Consider the following 18786-nt stretch of genomic DNA (forward strand, 5'->3'; position numbering starts at 1 on the left):
GGCCTGGGGAGGAAACCTCGCCTTGGCTGAGGCGACAGACAACCTCCAGAAGTGAGTTTTGCCACGGGGTTGCATCAGCCACAGGACGGAGGCCGATCCAAATTCATGTTTCCTAGCCGCTCTTTAGCATCGGTCCCCACCCTGCAGCGTCACTGTGAGCACCACAGCACCCACCCACCCTGGACAAATCCATTCTAATGTTTAACGCACCACTGGCGGGGTCATCTCTTTTAAATGGCACAAATTCTGTGCCATTTAAATAAAATTAATATCTCTACACCTTCAGTATAAATGGGTTATTCATAATAATGTTAGTAGTTGTGTCATGTGTAGTAGCGTTGAATGTTCAAACCACACGTGCAAACATGATTAGTCAGTTAACAAAAATGATGCTAATTATGTTTAGTTTTTTTAATTTTCTTTTTTTGAGTGAGGATTTTCCCCCTTTCTTTGGTTTTTATATCAATAAAAATACAATATGTTGGGGTTTTAGACTCTTTGTCGGAGAAAAGAAGACATTTAAACGAGTCACCATGGGCGCAGGGAACTTGTCTGACTGTGGGTTTCTCTTATGTTAGCATTAGCTGCTTTTCAAATATATACAAACTGCTATTTGGTGTTTCTAACCTATGCTTATAAAAAATTAGAAGAGGACACCTTGTGCTCTGGGAACATAACTTTTAGGTTTTGGCCTTTTATAAACTAAGAAATTGGCAAATTAAGCAAAAAGTGTTACAGTGTTAATCCTGTTTTAGCCTTACAATTGTGGCACGTTGGCTGTAAACGTCTCATTTATTTGGCGATGCCTTTTAGTCTTGAAAGTAGAATGGAAGGGCTTCCCAAATAATCGTGATTTAATGATCACCATATAGAGCAAGAATCACATTTTTTTTTTTTTTTTTTTTTTTTTTTTTAAGAGCGCAGATTGTCCCCATACGCAATGGAAAACACAAGAGTAGTTTGTTTACTGCACAATCTGAAAACTCCTTCAAAGTGACTTCCCTTGGCGAGGTTGAATGCCCCTGTGTGGCCTGACTGAATGGCAATTGTCTGTAATTTCTAAAAGGTCACAGGTTCTTGAGGGTGTTTGTACTCCAGAGAACAGAATAGTGAGAGGATGCAGAAGAAGGAAACGCAGGCTGCTTGTTTTTTCCTTTCTTGCGATTTCTCTTGAGATATAGATTTTTGTTGCACTAAATGACCCCCCCCCCCCACATTTGGGTCCTGCTTTGCCTGCTGGGCTTCAAGTCAGGTGCATGGTGTTTATTAGGACGTGCAGTTATCACACTGCTGTGACAAAAACCAACAACAGAAGAGCACCCGCGTGGACTCAGCTGTCACTGATTATGTATGTGTGTGTGTGTGTGTGTGTTGAACAGATGGATCCATATTAGAGAGTAGAACAGAGTCTAGTCAACCGTGGTTTAGAGATATTCACAATAACATTGGTTACATCATCAACATTACAACAGAAACAAGATTTGTTTGGCGCGAAAATGTTCATACACTCTGACGTTAATTTCAGCCTCATCTGTGACAAACTGATTGAGAATATAGTTCTAATACAAACTTGTATATTTTCATATGTCATTCAGGTCTCTGATGCTAAGATTTCCCACTGTTGCACCCCGTCAAATTACTGAGTGATGAAGACAGCACCCATATGAGATTTTAGAGCCCTATCCTCCTGTTAAACACTCCTGCCACATTGCATGCTGGGAAATCAGCAGTATGATTGTTGTTCTGTGCAGACAGCTTGTTTATCTGTGCTTTAAGTAAGACGGACAGGCGGAATTTCCATCACATCTCAGTCCACCACCAGCTCTGGTGTTAGGGTGCAGCTGCCATGTCACTGTCAACAATTAAGCAACCATAATTAAGTCATTTTGGAGAAATTGGGTGTTGATGTTTCCCTACTTTAAATACCCTTTTGTTATGTTTCTGTGGCTTAATGTTCTGCTGAGTGTGTTTTGTAGAACATTTGCTGCTCTTCCTACAGGCTGTCTGTACACAGAGCATAATTGGTTCCACTCTTAATTTGATCTGATGCGTAAGTGAATCATGTCACAGAAATAACATGCATAAATCGAGTTATAACAAGCTTGAAGTTGTCTGATGTACCTCTGTCTTTGCCAGCACATCCCATACTTGTAATCCCTGGAATATCACGAGTCGGTTTTAAAGAAGCTTGCCTATTTGATGTTAAATAGTTTTTACCCTTTGCATCAGATGTCTTATGACTCCAATTTCCTAGCAATAAAGTTAGACCCAATTTCTGATTTCTAATGCTTTTTTGGCTCCTGATAATTATTTGTCTTATTGGCTGAAATTATGGATAATGTGTCATTTGAACAGTAGGAAAAAAGATCAAGTTTTCAAAATAAAATACAACCAAGTGAGGTCTTTATCGGTTATGTTTTTAAGTGTTTTTTTTTTTTTTTTGTCTTTTGTACGTCATTGCTAAACCCAGTGATATAGTGTAAATATGTCTGAGCTTATTATATCTAAAAGCATGAGCTATTCACAATTTAAATGTTTTCCATGTACATCAAAGCACCTAAATCACTTTCTTATGCCTTGAGTTTTGAATGGGACAGAGTGCCATTCTGTGTTTAGATGAGATGTTGCCCCTTCATTTCTTTGTGAAGCCAGTGGCAGCGCTAAAACACTGTCGTAATGCCGCATTCATTAGGTGTCATGTGACATTTTCTTTTACAGTAGAGCCTGTTTGGTAATTTCCTGGCTCCAAATCAACTTAACTATGCCGAGGTGGGTGGAGTGCCACAGCTGGGGTGGCATCTGTGCGCGTCAGGTTTTGACCCTCTTATTCCACATGCGAAGGCTTACGTTTCTTCACGTCTTATCGCAACCTGCAATTTTTGTGGCATACATTGACTGACGTGCGCACACACACACACACGCACAGAAGCACACTTCCAACCCTCTTTTGCCCTTCATTAATGTTCAGTAACATGGCTAAGGCTAAATCAGAGAGAAGAGGAGTCAGCAGCAGGCTGCTTCAGTGATTTAAGCCATATTGACAATGCAATCAGAGGAGCCGACCGCTGACTGAGAGCTTAGAAATGTTTTTTACAAATGAAGTTAAGCAGCTTACAGTGGTGCAGGTATCGTATTGTTATGGTGATGACCTCTGACCAGCCCTTATTATTTTTTTGGGGGACAGATAAAGACATGAAAGGGGAGAGAGTGAAGGAGAAGGACATGCAGCAAAGGGTCATAACCCTATTGCTCAGGTCCGGGTTTGGGGTCAAACCCAGGCCTGCTGTGTCGAAGAGCCTCTATATATGGGTATGGGCACCCACTCTACCCCCTGAGCTGGGTGCCCTCGGTTTTTGTTTTTATATCATCCTCTCACAAGTTATCCATCAGCAACCACCACAAATTAAACCAATACAACTGTATTACGCTGTACTACCTCTAAAAGCTTAAATATACTTACCCCTGTCCCCGTCCCTGTCCCACCATTTCAAAAAACACACAAACACCTGGGCCTATCACAGTCATCTGTTGTTGTTGCTCTACTTCACCCAGGCCATTTATACCAAATCTTTACATGATTGGTTCCGTTAACTGCCAAGATGAGAAGATATTGCCAATTCTTTAGCACCTCCGTATAGCGCTGCAAAGATGAATGGATTAATAGATTCATTTTCAACTATTGAATTCATTGCTATGAATAATCGATTCTTTGGCCATTTGGATCTACTTTGTCAGAAAAAAAGTCAAAATTCTATTATTCCAGTTCATCCAGTTTTCTTTTACTGAACATCTTTGAGTTGTGGACATATTTGAGGATGTCGTCTTGGGCTTTGGGAAACACCTTTTTATAGACCAAACAACTAATTGATTAACCGGGAAAATAAGGAATCAACAATGTAAATAATCGTTTGTTGCAGCCCTACCATTTAGTAGACTGACTGGATATTCTCTTGCAGTTTCACTTCCTGTCTGACTGTCTGAACGGGCCACGGCTCGCGTGAAAATAGACCTCGCGCATTTATTGAGCGAATGGCGGCGATTGCTCAGGGCGCAAGCGCCGCGACCAGAACGCAGCACAGATGTGCCTAGTAGAAATTTGGGGTTACATTAGGTTTCCAACAAAACCAGACACAAACATCAGGTGAGGTAAACTACAACTCTTCCACGGTGATTTCCCAAAGCTGTTTACAATAAATCCCACTGGAATCCTTTGTTGTGTGTTTGTGACTGAGAGAGAAAACAGAGTGGATAAAAAGGACTCGGCACATCCTCATCGGTCCTGACAATGTGAATGGGAATTTCTGAAGAACCTTCCCCTGTGAACAGGAGCTTGTTTCTTTACACAAGGGGGTGCATTTACCCTCAGGTTGTTGCCAGAATGAGGTAGAGGAAGATTTGGATGCATTTTAGTCACCTAATTTGGGCCTACAAGTTTAATATTCTGGGAGAAGAACAACTGTCTTTAGTTCTATTGGTGCAGTCAGTTAGAATTTTTACTTTCATCTTTTCATGCATGTGAAATGTCAACCTAAATGCATATTTCCTGGCTTTATTTCAGTGGTCGAGGCTATAGGGCTGCTTGAGTTATAAAAAAATAATCACAATCACGATTATTTTGGTTAATTTTGAAATCACGATTAATTAACGTGATTATTTATTGACTTTTGGAAAGATGTTCCAATTATTCAACTTTACTAACAGTGAAAACACCTAGAACTGTGAAATTTCCCAAAATATAACAGCTTTTCTTGATTAGTCTGTTTTTGTGCTCATCAGGAGCCAAAATTGTAACTGTGATTACAATTTGGATTGATTGCACAGCCCTGCAAGGCTGTACAGTATGGGGGATAATAAGGACAGATCTCACATTAGAGCTGAGGGGTATAAACATCTGGGCCAGAAGCACATCCCCCTCCCCCCACTCTATAACTCCCACAACACATAATACAGACACACAGGTTCACTTCTCTTATATAACAACTGTCCTTTTAAATCAGGGGCCTGTTAAACACTGGACTTGTTTTACTACACACAGGCAGAGGAATGAAGATATACTTGCAAGGCCCTGACGTCGGTTTACATTCATACCCTCATTATTTAAATGTGTCTAGGGGCGTGTCTACGTTTTCAGTCAATGACATGAACACACACACACACACACACACACACACACACACACACACACACACACGGAAAACGCAACATTGAGGACACACTGGCAGTATTTTTAACAAGACAGAAGGTTTGTGAGTATCTTCAAATTTAGGAGGAAATAAATCACACACTCATGCTCAAGAGCAGACAACTAGCTGTTTTATTTATTTATCCTCTTTAAACATCATCTGGAGGTGTGTTCTCTTAATTTAAAAGAAACTAGAAGAGGCAACAGAAGAGCTGAACAGAAGAACACGTAAAAAAAAACGAGCAACAATATGATCTGAATATGTGCGTCGTCACCTTCATAGTTAAACATATCATGTCACCCCCTCTCTCAATGACGACCAGCTTTTCACTCCGCCTTCCAAAACCACTGTGCTGCTAACTGAGATTTGAATCCAGATGATATAATGGGATGTGGTTAATTGCCATGACTGTTTGAATGTGTTATGTACATCTATATAAAAAGTATCATATTTGTAAATGTATGTTTAATCTGTTTGTGTAAATCTCTTAAACGGAAATGCCTAAGGGTGTGAAATGAATTGCAGTATACACTTACAATAAAGTTGCATGGTATCATGTGGCCAACTAGAAACGCTTCTGATTTCTGACGTGGTTGACAACACACTGCACCAACTAGTTGTGTTTGAGCATAGCGCAGACCCTTAATAGTAGAAGTTGAAGCACCAGTGAAAGAGTCCTCTGTTTAACTCTAGTGGTCGTGTCTGAAGGTTTTGTGACCATCTTCTGATTTGAGTGGATTATGGATTTTAAAGAATGATTTATTGCTGGCTTTCTTCTCTGAATAACTATCTTTTAAGAGTGATTTAACATTTCCGGCAATATTTTCTGTTCAAGTCAGCATTCCTCTGCTCTCAAGTGTTGATGGGAGGTCACTCACCCCAGCCCCAGCTGTTCTCCAGGGCCTTGTCGTCGGCCAGTTGTTTCAGGGTTTTTCTACTTGATCGGAAGAACTGATTGAAGAGTAAACAGAAACGTCTGCAGGAAGTAGTCGGATCTCCTAAAGCAATACTTTAGAAAATGAATGATCCAAGAAAGGAATTAATTTGGTTAAAGTTGAAAAGAATACATACAATACAATCCATAAAAAGGAACAATACAAAAAAGCTGCTACTGCTTTCTCTCAAAGTAAGGTCTCTCAAAATAAAAAGAGGTGTGGAATTGAAGCTTAAAATGTTGGCCTGGTTTTAAAAAGTCTGTTATAGATTAGAAAAATGATTTCCCACTTGTTAGCGTCTGCTATAACGATGTCTTGTATTAATGTTTGTCCTGACGTGCTGTAACCATGTTTTGTTTCTGCAGAACAGGAACCTGCTGAAAACCAGTTTTTAAACTGAGTCAGGCCCGTTTTTATATTGTAATGTATGTTACCTTTTCTAACTTTCCTGTATAATAAATATATATGATGATGATGATGAACATAATTTTTTATATATAATGAAACATTTCATAATGCAAAAAGTTATCCTTTTAGTGGCATCCATATTCCCTGTTTTTCCAGTTATTTGAGTTCAATGCTCTCCAGAAACTGACTCTCAAATCTCTGATGTCTGATTTAATTTGCTGACATGATGCTGATGCAGGAATTTGACAGCACTTCTACTGGTTATGGTCCATATGGGAAAGCAGCAAGAAAGACAAAGTCCAGGAGGAAGTAATGTCTGTATGTCTGCATACATGCTCTCCACTTGTGTGTGTTTTTGACCGAAGGTATGTAGGAAATGGACTCCAGTATCCTGCTATTTGTGCCCTGCCTTGATAAGAAAAGGTGTTTCCTCTGCTGCCTGCACAACTCCTCGGGGCCCATTGTGTGTGCGCAGCAGAGACTTATTATTGGAAAGGGTATAATTAGGCTCCCTTTGCTTGTCTGGAAGGGTGGTCGGTCTGGGAGTGAAAGGGGACGGAAATGGGATTGAAGGGCCGTCTGCAGCAGGATGGGTACTGTAAATTGGGGGAGGGGTGTGTGCATGTTTAGGAGTGTGAACAAAGGATCTGGGTTAGATGTGGGCACCCCCTGCTGCTCCAGCTGGACTGGGACTCACACCACTGTCTGTTTATCCCGCAACAACATCATCACTGCATTCTGTAGTGCAGGGATTCTCCAACCTGGGGTTACTTCTGCATAAGCGGCAGAAATGGTTGGCTAAAAGGTCTGAGGTCAGTTATCTTAATAGATGGCTAAATGTCTAAAAACATCCAGCTTCACTCCAAATTGTAGTAGTACTATAGTGGACCAAATCAACCTAAATATTCTCAGTTCAACAAGCATGAGAAATTGAACACTATCCACTTTTATATAATGAATAGTGTTATACATCTGAAACGTACATTGGGAATTGATGCAGAGGTACGTGAGTCAATCTGACGGGGATGTGTGTGTGGGGGGGAGAGGGGGGAACAGGATGGGGACGGGACAGGATGGGACCTCAGACCAAGGTTGTGAACCACTACTGTACCACTACTACTACTAGTGGTACACGGGCATTCCCAGTATCCCCCATCCCCAGTTACTCAGTTGGCACAATGACAGGATTCCCCTCAGGACATCAGTCCAGAGATACAGTACAAGCTAATCCCTATTCTGGAGAGTGAAGTAATGAGGGGACGTCATCCCTCTCTGCGATGATTTCAACGCCACATTATAACATATCGCACAAAGCCTGCCACAATCCATGGCTGTTGTCCATAGTCATGTCTACAAATGCTGCTTTATGTGAATGTTTGCACTCACCCCCCCCACCCCATCTCTTTTGTCTTTCATATGCAGCTGAAAAGGTGTCATCACTGGGGAAGGATTGGCACAAGTTATGTCTCAAGTGTGACCGCTGCAACAAGCTCCTGAACGCTGGAGGACATGCCGAGGTCAGTGAGACACCAGCAGCACATTACTGTCCTCTCTCTCTCTCTCTCTCTCTCTCTCTCTCTCTCTCTCTCTCTCTCTCTCTCTCTCTCTCTCTCTCTCTCTCTCTCTCTCTCTCTCTCTCTCTCTCTCTCTCTCTCTCTCTCTCTCTCTCTCTCTCTCTCTCTCTCTCTAATTCAATTCATCTGCTTCATATCTGATTCCACTTTATGCTTATACTCCACCTAATTTCTGAGGGAAATGTTGTACTTCAAGCTTTAATTTATATTTCTGATTAAGGTTGTAGAAGTAAAACGAATGATTTGTTTATGAAATAAGATTATTTATTAAACGTACAAATACTCTAAATGGTCGACTTTAGCTCAATTTCTAAGTACAGTCAAATTAATTTGAGACTCTAAATGCTTCTTACACAATAGTGCATCTGTAAATATGCAACAATGATGAATATAAGATTATGAGATTTAATCATGCTAATATTGTTGTATATAGGAACACGAATGGGGGACTTGAAACGCAGTATTTTTATTTTGTGGTATTTTACTTTTCCTTAAAATATCTCAACAGCTCTTCCATTGTTAGCAACTAAAAACTTATTTTTTATTATAAATGAATTAGAATTATCTCTTCTTTCTTTTTTGATTAATTAGCTGTTTAGTATACGTATAACATAGTAAAAATGCTCATTGTCTGCCAAGGTAATGTCTACAAATGGCTCATTACATCTTAAATGTCCAAAACCAAGAGATTCAATTTAAAGTGAATTCCAGCTTCTGCTTCTTGCTTCAAGGCACTTCAGCAGTAGATTAAACCCAGTCCAGACCTATTATCCACCACAGTGTAAATGAATGGGGAGCTGTTAAGGGAAAAACCGGAAAGAGGAGATATGTGTTCTCTGTAACTGGGGCAATGCTATGGACTCTTTCTAGCCTGTATAGTAGCCTCGCTGTGTGAACGGAGCACATCACCAACATTGCCTGGGGTGGGAGGTCACTTCCGCTAAGGCCACTCATGCTAACATTACATGCACTTAGTGATGCTGTGAAGCACTGTGGCTAAAATGTCTGTCAGACGGCTCCTCTGAATAGGCTTCATTGGCTTTTCTATTTTAGATAGTTATGTTTGACTTAGCTATGTTTTTCTGTATGAAATATCAGTACATTGGTGTTGTCGATCACAAAAGGCCAACTAACTCCTTGCCACTGTTTCTTTCCACTTCATTGACTCTAACAAGGGGAAGCGAGTGCTGCCTGGTCATTTCTTGACTTATTAACAGATTGCCTCTACAATGGATCCTCAATGAAAAATGCTAACCTTGTGGCATGTTAATGCCTTTGGGAAACTCTTGTTTCATCAAACTATGAAAAATGATCTTCTGTACACAAGGACAGTGTGTCATTTTTTTTCCTTTTAATCTCTTGGTGATGTAGGGAGTACATACAGGGCGTTAGTTTGGGAACTACTGTAGCTGGCAAGTTAACCGCAGACACGCTAACATGTTGGCGTTAGTCAGTCTCAATAGCTATTCCAAACTTCTATTTTCTGTAGCGTGTTGTTTACTCCCCCATGTTTGTTCTCAGGATTGTGGATGTCATTTTAATAAACAGAAAGGGTGGATGTATTTTATTTACAGTTGACACCTGTCTGTAAAGCTCTTCTGTGGATTAAATGAAAGTAAACAGTGCCACTTAGCTAATAAGCAGCTTTGTTTCCACCGAAAATCTGCTAAATTAAGATAGTTTGCGATTGGTCCACGGTAGTAATCAATGTTGCTTTGTGGAACTTGTTAAACATTTTCATAGCTGGTGTGACCGGGTCTTTAGACTAAAAGGTGCTCTTTTCAAGTGTTCAGTGGATCGAGATACACTAAACCAAATTATAAACCTTTTGTTTTTGCCCTAATTTTCCTGAGCTGAACTCAAAGATCTAAGACCGGTCAGTATATGGTGTTTGGGTTAGGGTTCATCCGTGAAGAGAACACCTCTCCGAAGTGCCAGACGCCATTGAATCGGAGCGTTTGCCCACTCAAGTTAAGGTTACGATGACGAACTGCAGTCAGGTCGAGAGAGACAGACAGAGAGAGGGATGAACCCTAACACCAGATACTGACTGGTTTTGTTCATTTTCATACAGGAAATAGCTGACTGCATGCTTTCCTTTCCTGCCTTGATGTGTGTCTGGTTGCGTCTGTCAGTATGACTCTTTCCTTGTGGGAATTTGAAGCCCCTTAGCATTCAAGGACTACTTGCCTTTTTCCTCTGTGACATAATCACACTGAACTATTACCTCTCAACATACATAGAGATTTTTTATGCCATTTTGCATTTGCCTTATATGACCCAGCCAGCAATTCAATTCCCCCCCCCCCCTCTCGCTCTCTCTGTAAATGGGTTAGTCTCCCGCTCTTTTCTCAACCCAAAGAGGATGTGATCTCAGCATATTTGTACACAAAAACAATTTCCCCGCAGACCCCAAAGGATGCTGCTCTCCTGTTTAATCTCGGCATGATTACAGTAATGTAGTCCCGAAGTCTCTTTGAGGCCCCACGCTCTCTCTGTACACCCTCCTACTCTCTCGCTCTCTCCCTCTCTATGGACGGCATCCCAATCCCAGCTCCGGGCTGCAGCGCCGTGCCACAAGCCTGACTTTAGTAGGCAAAAACTCAATACTTGTTCATCGTCATGGAAACAGAGTGAGGCTGAGAGATATTAAATATAACAAATGGGACTGTGGTTTTGTTGGGGAGGATGTTTGATGTAATCTCAGGCCCGGTATGTAAAAGGTTACGACCCTCAGAGAAATACTGACTGCTTCTTTAAAAGGAGTCGGGGGCAGATCGGGGCCCACTGTGGTCTGTCGTCTGTGGGCCGAATGAGGGCAGCAGCTTCCTCAGGCTGGTGGCAGAGAGCCAGGCTTGAAAGGAAAAGGTGACAATGTTGACCCAAAACGATCAGGATTGGATTAAAATGCATACCTTCTTCTTAGAGTCACAACGAGCTCAGTCAAATCAGAACATACAGACATGACATCGTAGGAATCAGTGGAACTTAATCTCCAGTGATAAACATCTGTAATTCCCAATGTCCTATTTAAGTGTAAGTGTTTAAATTTAAAAACCGATACAGCTGAACTACAGATTTCTTTCTTCCATGCACAAAACCTGGCCCTTATATTACCCATAATGCAACTCAATTTGGTTGTGCTATGCTACTAGCAGCTAATGTAGCCTCGAGCTGCTAGCCTTAAGCAGTGATAGAGCAGGCTACAGAATTCTGGTAAACTCATGATACAATTTAAGACTCTTTGGTTGAACTGTATGGCTTAATGCCATAACCTGATAGCATCTGTTAAAAGCCTAACCTTTTCTAAAAACAGCTGCCTGCTAAGTTACGTAGTGGCTTTGCTGTAAGCCTCTAAATAAAGTAAGTAAAAAGCAGAGCAAAGACAGCCAAGGGGTCAAAGTTAATCCACCTCCATTCTGGGTTTTTTCACAGGGACTGAAGCCCGGCAAAGTGAGTGAGTAGAGGTTGAGGCAATAGGGCATGGAGATAAAGATGGAGAGAACATTTAAATGTCAGGATGTGAACTGCTGGGAAGAGCGCGGGCTGTGCAGCGATGGATAATCCATTTTTAGGGTCCCTTTGCCTCAAAGCCGGAGCCACAGCGATACTTTACAGCATCCTGTTAACGGAGCATTCAGTTCACTTGACAATGACGCCCTGTGTGTCCTGTCCTGAGAAAGTCATCAGTGCTTGTTCACGGCAGCGGCGTCTAGACCTTTACGGATCTCGTACGTGTCACACAGAAAGTGGGAGAGGAGTGCATGGCTGCTTTAACAGTAGCTGATCCTGTCACGGTTAATTCATTATTAAAAAGGGGAAAGAATCCTTTTTCCTGCCACACCATCTTTGAGAAAAAGGAGCTCATGTGGCCAAAGCAGAAGGGGTTGTGGGTAGTATGTCCCTATTGTTACACCAGTTTTCCCTTTGCCACCCAGGGCCTGGCGTCTTGCCCGGGGCATTCGCTTGGTTCTTCTCTTCTATGGGCATTGGGCTCTGGACCAGTGGCCACCGTTGTCCTGATCCTCTACCCAAGTTGATCACATGCTCCTGCAATGACTACCACTTACCCAGCATGCATCAGAAACAAGCCATGTATGTCTTAGACTGACCCCTCGAGTGGCAGACCTTCATGGGGCTACAGGCACGTGGAGCTGGATTCATCAACAGAGTCCTGTTTCTTAGAAACAGCCAGCGTCATTATTATGTGTTGAGATGGAAAAAAAGGCTCATCTCCGTTTTAGGACACAATGTCTCCATCTCCTCTCCAAAACTAAAATGTATGATGTCAAAAGTGTGACAAATATGACTATTCATACATGTCATTGTTGCATTTTCCCATTTGCATCATCCCTATTTTTTTCTTCTTTTTTCATACTTTACATGCCTGTTGAGTCAGTTTGTTTTATCTGTTTCTCCCACAGCACGATGGACGGCCCTACTGCCACAAACCATGCTATGCTGCCCTCTTTGGGCCAAAAGGTAAAGAACATCATGCATTTACTCAACATAAACTATTTCAAATTCACAATGTAAAAAAACTAAGTGCAGTATGTTGGTACCCGTTTATGTCTATAGTCTCTTATTGCACTTTAACTGATGTGTTGTACTCTTTTGTAGTTTGTCGTGCCAATTTTTTTATAAAACATTTTTAATCTCAATAAGACTTCTACCTAGTTAAATGGAGGAAAATGGAATACGTTTGTAGTACTGTATGGAAGTCTACAAGTGGCCGAAGTAAATACATAAAATACAGGCTGAAATGAAAACATAAATATAGATCAATATTTTAATGAATATATAGATGATTGAACAGCAATATACACAAAAGAATAATCACATTTCTAAAAAGCTACATTCATTAGTCTGTATTCGTCTGTATATGAATTGACTGGTTCACCTACTGATGTTAGCTAGCTATATCAACATTTTGCAATTTGTTACCAATTTCTATCTATTTCTTCATTACATGTTATATTTAAATATGTATTAATAATATTTAATGTAATTCAAATATACCCTTATGTATTTTTTGATTTATTCACTAAGGTTTAGTCTTCAGAGTCAGTATAATGTTTAAGTGCAGATCTCATTGCCACATGTCAACTGAACAGTTCCTCCTTCTTTTGAATTTCTCTTTTTTTAATTTAAATTTTTTTTATAATTTGTGTTTTTTCACCTCTCTACCTTTTTTAGGGGTGAACATCGGTGGAGCCGGCTCCTATGTGTACGACACGCCGGCCAACAACAACCCGTCTCCCACCAGTGTGGATTCGGCACCCAAAGCTGAGGAGAAGCGAGTGTTCGCCCCCAAAGCAGCGTCAAAAGGTGAATGAGACGCGTATGTTGATACTGCATGTACTGTACACGCTGGCAATGTCAGCAAGTGAGGGATGGGTTAAAAAAAGACGATAAGATTTTGGTGTTTTAGGTCGGAAGGAAAACTACTGCTAACTCAATGAGAGAGGAGGATTTTCTCAGTCGTGTTAGATCGTGTGTGTGTGTGTGTGTGTGTGTGTGTGTGTGTGTTTGTGTGTGTGTGTGTGTTCTGGGGAAATACCTGTCAGCAGGAACAAAATCATTTTATCGGTTGTTTTTCACCAATTTATCTCTGCTGTGCAGTTTTTAGTAAGTGTAGGTTTTCTGCTCACAGGGTTGTGGAAGCCAGAAAACTTTCAGCTTTCTGGTACTAAATCCTTTCAATGTGTGGGGGCTAACATTTGGATCAGCTCAACAGATCTTCGGAAACTTCATCATTTTTTAAAAATGGTGTAAAATCTTTATTTAACCAAAAGAGAAAGAGGATAGATGGGTGAACGTGTTCAGTACATAACATCTATAGTAGGCTATAATTACAACTAGTACAATGTGTAATACTGTATAATTTAAGACTTGTTAAACCATGTTTCCATGATTTTGGGCAGGAAAGATGGAAATAAGTTATTTGAACCTAATTTTAGTTTAACTTCCAGTGTCATGCTTTAGTTTGATTCATAACACTTTATGTTATATGCTGTTTATAGTTTGATTTATTTGCTTTGAGATTGTGTTCATTTGTTTGATTTTGGAAATTATTTTGGGAGAGAAAGTGTGAGTGGGAAGGTTGTTTTATGGCAGAATAAAACCAAACCAGCGTGTTTGCCTTTTTGGCTCCACCTGCAGTCCCCAGAACGACACTACATGTTGGCCAAACATCCATCGACTCCCATGGTTGGCTGTTTAATAATGATTAAAAAAAAATCTATACTTTATTAATCCCGTATGGAAATTACAATATTTTCACTTAGTTGTTGGAATACACATCGCACACAGAAGATGGAGTGAATGAAGTATCTTAGCAACCAAAACATTTTTGTTCGGCAAATTTAGCCACTTTACTGAATAATTCCCTCTTGAAACATATAAAAGCTGTTTAGTACTTTTAGTACCTAATATTTCATTTTTATTCCCTTACATTTTTAGATCTTACACCTTACTGGAAAAAGTAGTGGTCATTTATGGAACCATTTCCCTTTGCCTTTCCAGTATTGTAATGTGTGTTTGTGTGTGTGTGTGTGCGTGCGCGCGTGTGTGTGTGTGTGTGTGTGTGTGTGTGTGTGTGTGTGTGTGTGTGTGTGTGTGTGTGTGTGTGTGTGTGTGTGTGTGTGTGTGTGTGTGTGTGTGTGTGTGTGTGTGTGTGTGTGTGTAATGATTAAAGCAGCTGGCGGCATCACCACCTTTTCCGGAGAGGCCAACCTGTGTCCCCGATGCAACAAGAAGGTGTATTTTGGTGAGTGGTTCCACCCTTTAGGAAATGACGTAAGGTAAAAAGATTGGAGTAAAAGGTGTGAACCTGCAAAGTGGTTGTCATGGTGGCTCAAAGGTGTGTGTGTGTTTGCGTGTGTGCGTGTGTGTGTGTGTGTGTGTGTGTGTGTGTGTGTGTGTGTGTGTGTGTAGCTGAGAAGGTGACATCACTGGGTAAGGACTGGCATCGACCCTGTCTGCGCTGTGAGAGGTGTAGCAAGACTCTGGCTCCTGGCAGCCACGCAGAGGTGAGAAAAAAGAAGTTGGGAAACAACTAAGACAAAAGAAAAGTCTACTTTTATGATGCCTATAATGTTTAGTAGCAGAAGTATTGATTCAGTTATGTTGTAGCCATGAGGTCATATTCAGCGAACTGTTGTGCTGAACTGTATCCTATGAAGAGGATAGAGGGGCTTCTAATATTATGACACCCTCTTATATGTAAATGGGGAGCCCAAAAAAGCTGCCTTACAATATAATGCACTCCGGTACAACACTACCTTTAACAATGACCTGTATAATTAATAAATAATAACAAAATGTGCACATTTTGACAAACTAATTATGACCAGCTACGTAAAGATGGATGTTATGGCAGAGCAGTTGTTTTGGACTGCATTGGATTGTACTGGTGTAACTAATAAAGTGGCAACTGAGTGAATAATGCTCAATATAAAACAAAGGAGAGAGCCCTTCTTGGATTTGTTTGTAATGTGACTCTAAAACGGGTGCTGCTGGTGCAGGTGTAGGAAAACAATGTTCACAAAATATGAATTTAATTTAAAAAAATCATATTGACCCCCAAACACTGGACTCCCTCAGGGTAAAAAAAAAAAAAAATCAAACGTATAGACAAGGACTAGCTTGAATTTTAACAGCCACATCCAGCTCCCTCTTTACACCCATAATCAGTACTCAATAAATAAACGCTATCTTACACCCGGCGCAGCGCAGCACAAAGCCCGGCGCAAGTGTCTCTACTAGTTTAAGACAGGCACAGTTGTCAGTTTCCCATCCAGTACCTACGTTGTTTAAATAGGAATTCACCTGCGCCCATCTGGTCTCACAGGGAGGTGTGCTCATGTGAATTCCTGGCGTATTGCTATCTTGAAGCAGCGAAAAGTAATCGTGCCATTGACCAACAAAAACCTGGTCTTAAGTCAATAAAGTAGCATTTCATTGTTATTTCAACACATTAGTAAAATGCGCCTAGGCTCGTGCACAGTGTGCGCACACTATGCTTGTTACAAACACAAGGACACGCGGCAGTACACACACATGCAGAAGATTAAAAATAGGAATATTAAATTGTGAAATAGTATTATGAAATGATTTGCTCGCACGCTTTCGCTTCACACACACAAGCAGATCAGTTTCTTCTCCTTAAAAAATCTCTCATCCTGGAGAAGCAGTGGCAGCAAACACTGTCCTGTCCTGTCCTGAGGAGTGTCCCGGGACACAGGACAGTGTGACTTTCCTGGATCCTCAGGACAATACTAACAGGACAGGACAGTTTTTGCTGCCACTGCTCCTGCCTTCCTGCTTTGTAACTCTGCCACCATAATAGCAATGCGCCAAGGTACAAACGTGCCCGGCTTTTAAAGGGAATGGGAGATGACACTGGTTTATTGCATGTTACGCCCAAAACACACCTAGAACTAATTAAGACACCTAACCTTTTGAACCACGCGCCTGGCGCATAGACCCTTTTTCTACCATTAAACTATGTCACAGATTAAGGTAACAAAATGACCATTGGGACCACATGATACAAAAGATTGTCTTTGTAATAGTCTTTCAACCTGTTCATGTTTGTGTGTGTTTTCTACTCCAGCATGACGGCCAGCCCTACTGCCACAAACCATGCTATGCTGTTCTCTTTGGGCCCAAAGGTAACCGCTAGGTGGTGCTGTCAACCCACCAATTACCAGCCACACTTGAAACAGAATGTCAATAAGTCTGAGCACGTGATCCACACTACTGCACACACGCACAATACGTTGTTACTCAACAGTCATTTCATCATAGCATTGTCTACAACACAGCAGCTTCTTTAGAAAATGTTTTGCAACCTCTCCTGCTCATGTTCTACCTTCTCCGGCCCTCTCTGGTAACCCCCTGACACCCACTTGCTGTCCCTGTGGTTTTTCCAGGCGTGAACACTGGTGGTGTTGGCAGCTACATCTATGAGAAGGAGCCCAGTGCAGTGACCCAGCCTTGAACCTTTTGTCCCCTCAGCTTCATCCCTCTTCTCTTCACAACACTGACCATCAACCACAGTATTATTTGTAGCCGTTTTCTCTTCCTGTGCTTTCATACCTGAGACAACCAGCCTTCTGATCCTTTTCTCCTTTGATCTGATCCGCTCCCAGCTGATTTAGCAGCCACAAGGAATGATCTCAAATTGCCTAGACATTTGCATTTGCTCCGGGAGAGCCAAGTCCAGCACTCCCACACGTTATTATTATTATTATTATTATTATTATTATTATTATTATTACAAATAATTTCAACCATGTTTACGCATTTATAAATGTATATGAACACATTAAATGTCACCTCAGTAAAATACGAAGGTCTTATATTTTTATTTTGTACCCTGAAAACAGTGGGATTGAGGAGGTCTGTTTTGAGATGATGCAGGTTTTAAAAAAAGAAAAAGTTATAGAGAGTGATTTTCAGGTGTGGAAAAATGCATTGTGGGTAGAGTTGTGGCGCGTTGACAGCCATGAAGTTCAACTCGGAGGCCGCTGCATGCAACTGGTGCCTGGAGCACGTTGCCAAAAATTTGTATTTTACAATTGCCATATTTACATTTTTGCTGCCTGACAACATTCCTTATGTGAAAGAAAAAAGTCCCGACATATTGTAAAAAAAGGTGTTAAATTGGATCTCTCAGGCCACTGTTGTATGATGTGCAACACATCCAAGAGGCTGAATTGAGTCAACATGAACTTATTTTACCTTCGAGGTAATAACCTTTGTTGAATTTGCTAATAACACAAATGTCTATTTTAAAATGAGGTGGAATGTGGGGGACGTTTTGCAAAGGGAGGGCTGTGATTTTTCAGAAAAGAAGCATGTATTTATTGCTACTACTCAAGTCCTTTACATCTATTTAGCCATTGTACTACTACCCTTTATGGGAATGCTAATGGACGAGGTCAAACGAGGAAATGTAAGCTGTATAAATCTCCACGATCAAGATTTTTATTGTTCATTTCATATAAATAACCCTGCTGTTATTTTCCGAGAGATGATGCTCTATTTGAATTTTTGCCATTTAGCAGAAACGGTAGCTTAGCTTGTAGAAACACTGCAGACAAGTCATTCTGTAAGAATGTGCATCCTAGTGTTATTATCTGACTGTTACTGTGTTTGTTTAATATCTGTTGCACATTGTAGGGCTTCATAGACACTGCAGGGCTCACTGTTTGTAGAACTGAAACGCTGCACTTCAGCCCTGCTGCATTTGTCTTTTTAATCCCTTAAATAAATATTTCAAAAACTGTAATTACAATTATTGTTTCAGCAGATTCTTTTCTTTACATGAATTGCAATAAACAAACAACTTGAATGGGTTTGTGAATTTCCTGTCTCATCAGTTATTTGTTTAAATTTGACTGGATGGAAAGTTAAAAATTCACAATATTAACAGAAGAGATTATGTGTGTATTTTTTACATGTACTTGAACTGTATTTACTCCCAGTCTGACCTATATTACAGTATAGTCTTGTGATTGAGAGCAGTGGAAACCAATGTGTCACTCCCCCAATAAAAAAAAGTCCATCTAGCCTTTATCTTCTGTGATACGTCATTACAGAAGGCAGAGCCTTTAGCACGCTTTCCTTGAATGAGTTGCTTGCTTCATTCATCTCAGGTCAGTCTTGACTGTCATGACT

The 18786-nt window shown here is 40.8% G+C and overlaps 1 protein-coding gene across 2 annotated transcripts in view; it reads left to right on the plus strand.

The window, feature by feature from the left end:
- The window catches only part of crip2 (cysteine-rich protein 2), a 22480-nt gene extending 4080 nt beyond the window's left edge, over positions 1-18400 (plus strand). Inside the window, exons 2-8 of one of the 2 annotated variants that reach the window (XM_034858208.1) lie at positions 7949-8043; positions 12525-12582; positions 13297-13428; positions 14798-14869; positions 15037-15131; positions 16718-16775; positions 17037-18400. In XM_034858208.1, the coding sequence (XP_034714099.1) occupies positions 7949-8043; positions 12525-12582; positions 13297-13428; positions 14798-14869; positions 15037-15131; positions 16718-16775; positions 17037-17104 (578 nt within the window). In that variant the 3' untranslated portion in view covers positions 17105-18400. The remainder of the gene's footprint in view (positions 1-7948; positions 8044-12524; positions 12583-13296; positions 13429-14797; positions 14870-15036; positions 15132-16717; positions 16776-17036) is intronic. The other variant, XM_034858209.1, reaches the window with a different exon arrangement.
- Positions 18401-18786: the final 386 nt, after the last annotated feature.

This window comes from Etheostoma cragini, chromosome 20 (assembly GCF_013103735.1).
Source record: "Etheostoma cragini isolate CJK2018 chromosome 20, CSU_Ecrag_1.0, whole genome shotgun sequence".
NCBI classification, from domain to species: domain Eukaryota; kingdom Metazoa; phylum Chordata; class Actinopteri; order Perciformes; family Percidae; genus Etheostoma; species Etheostoma cragini.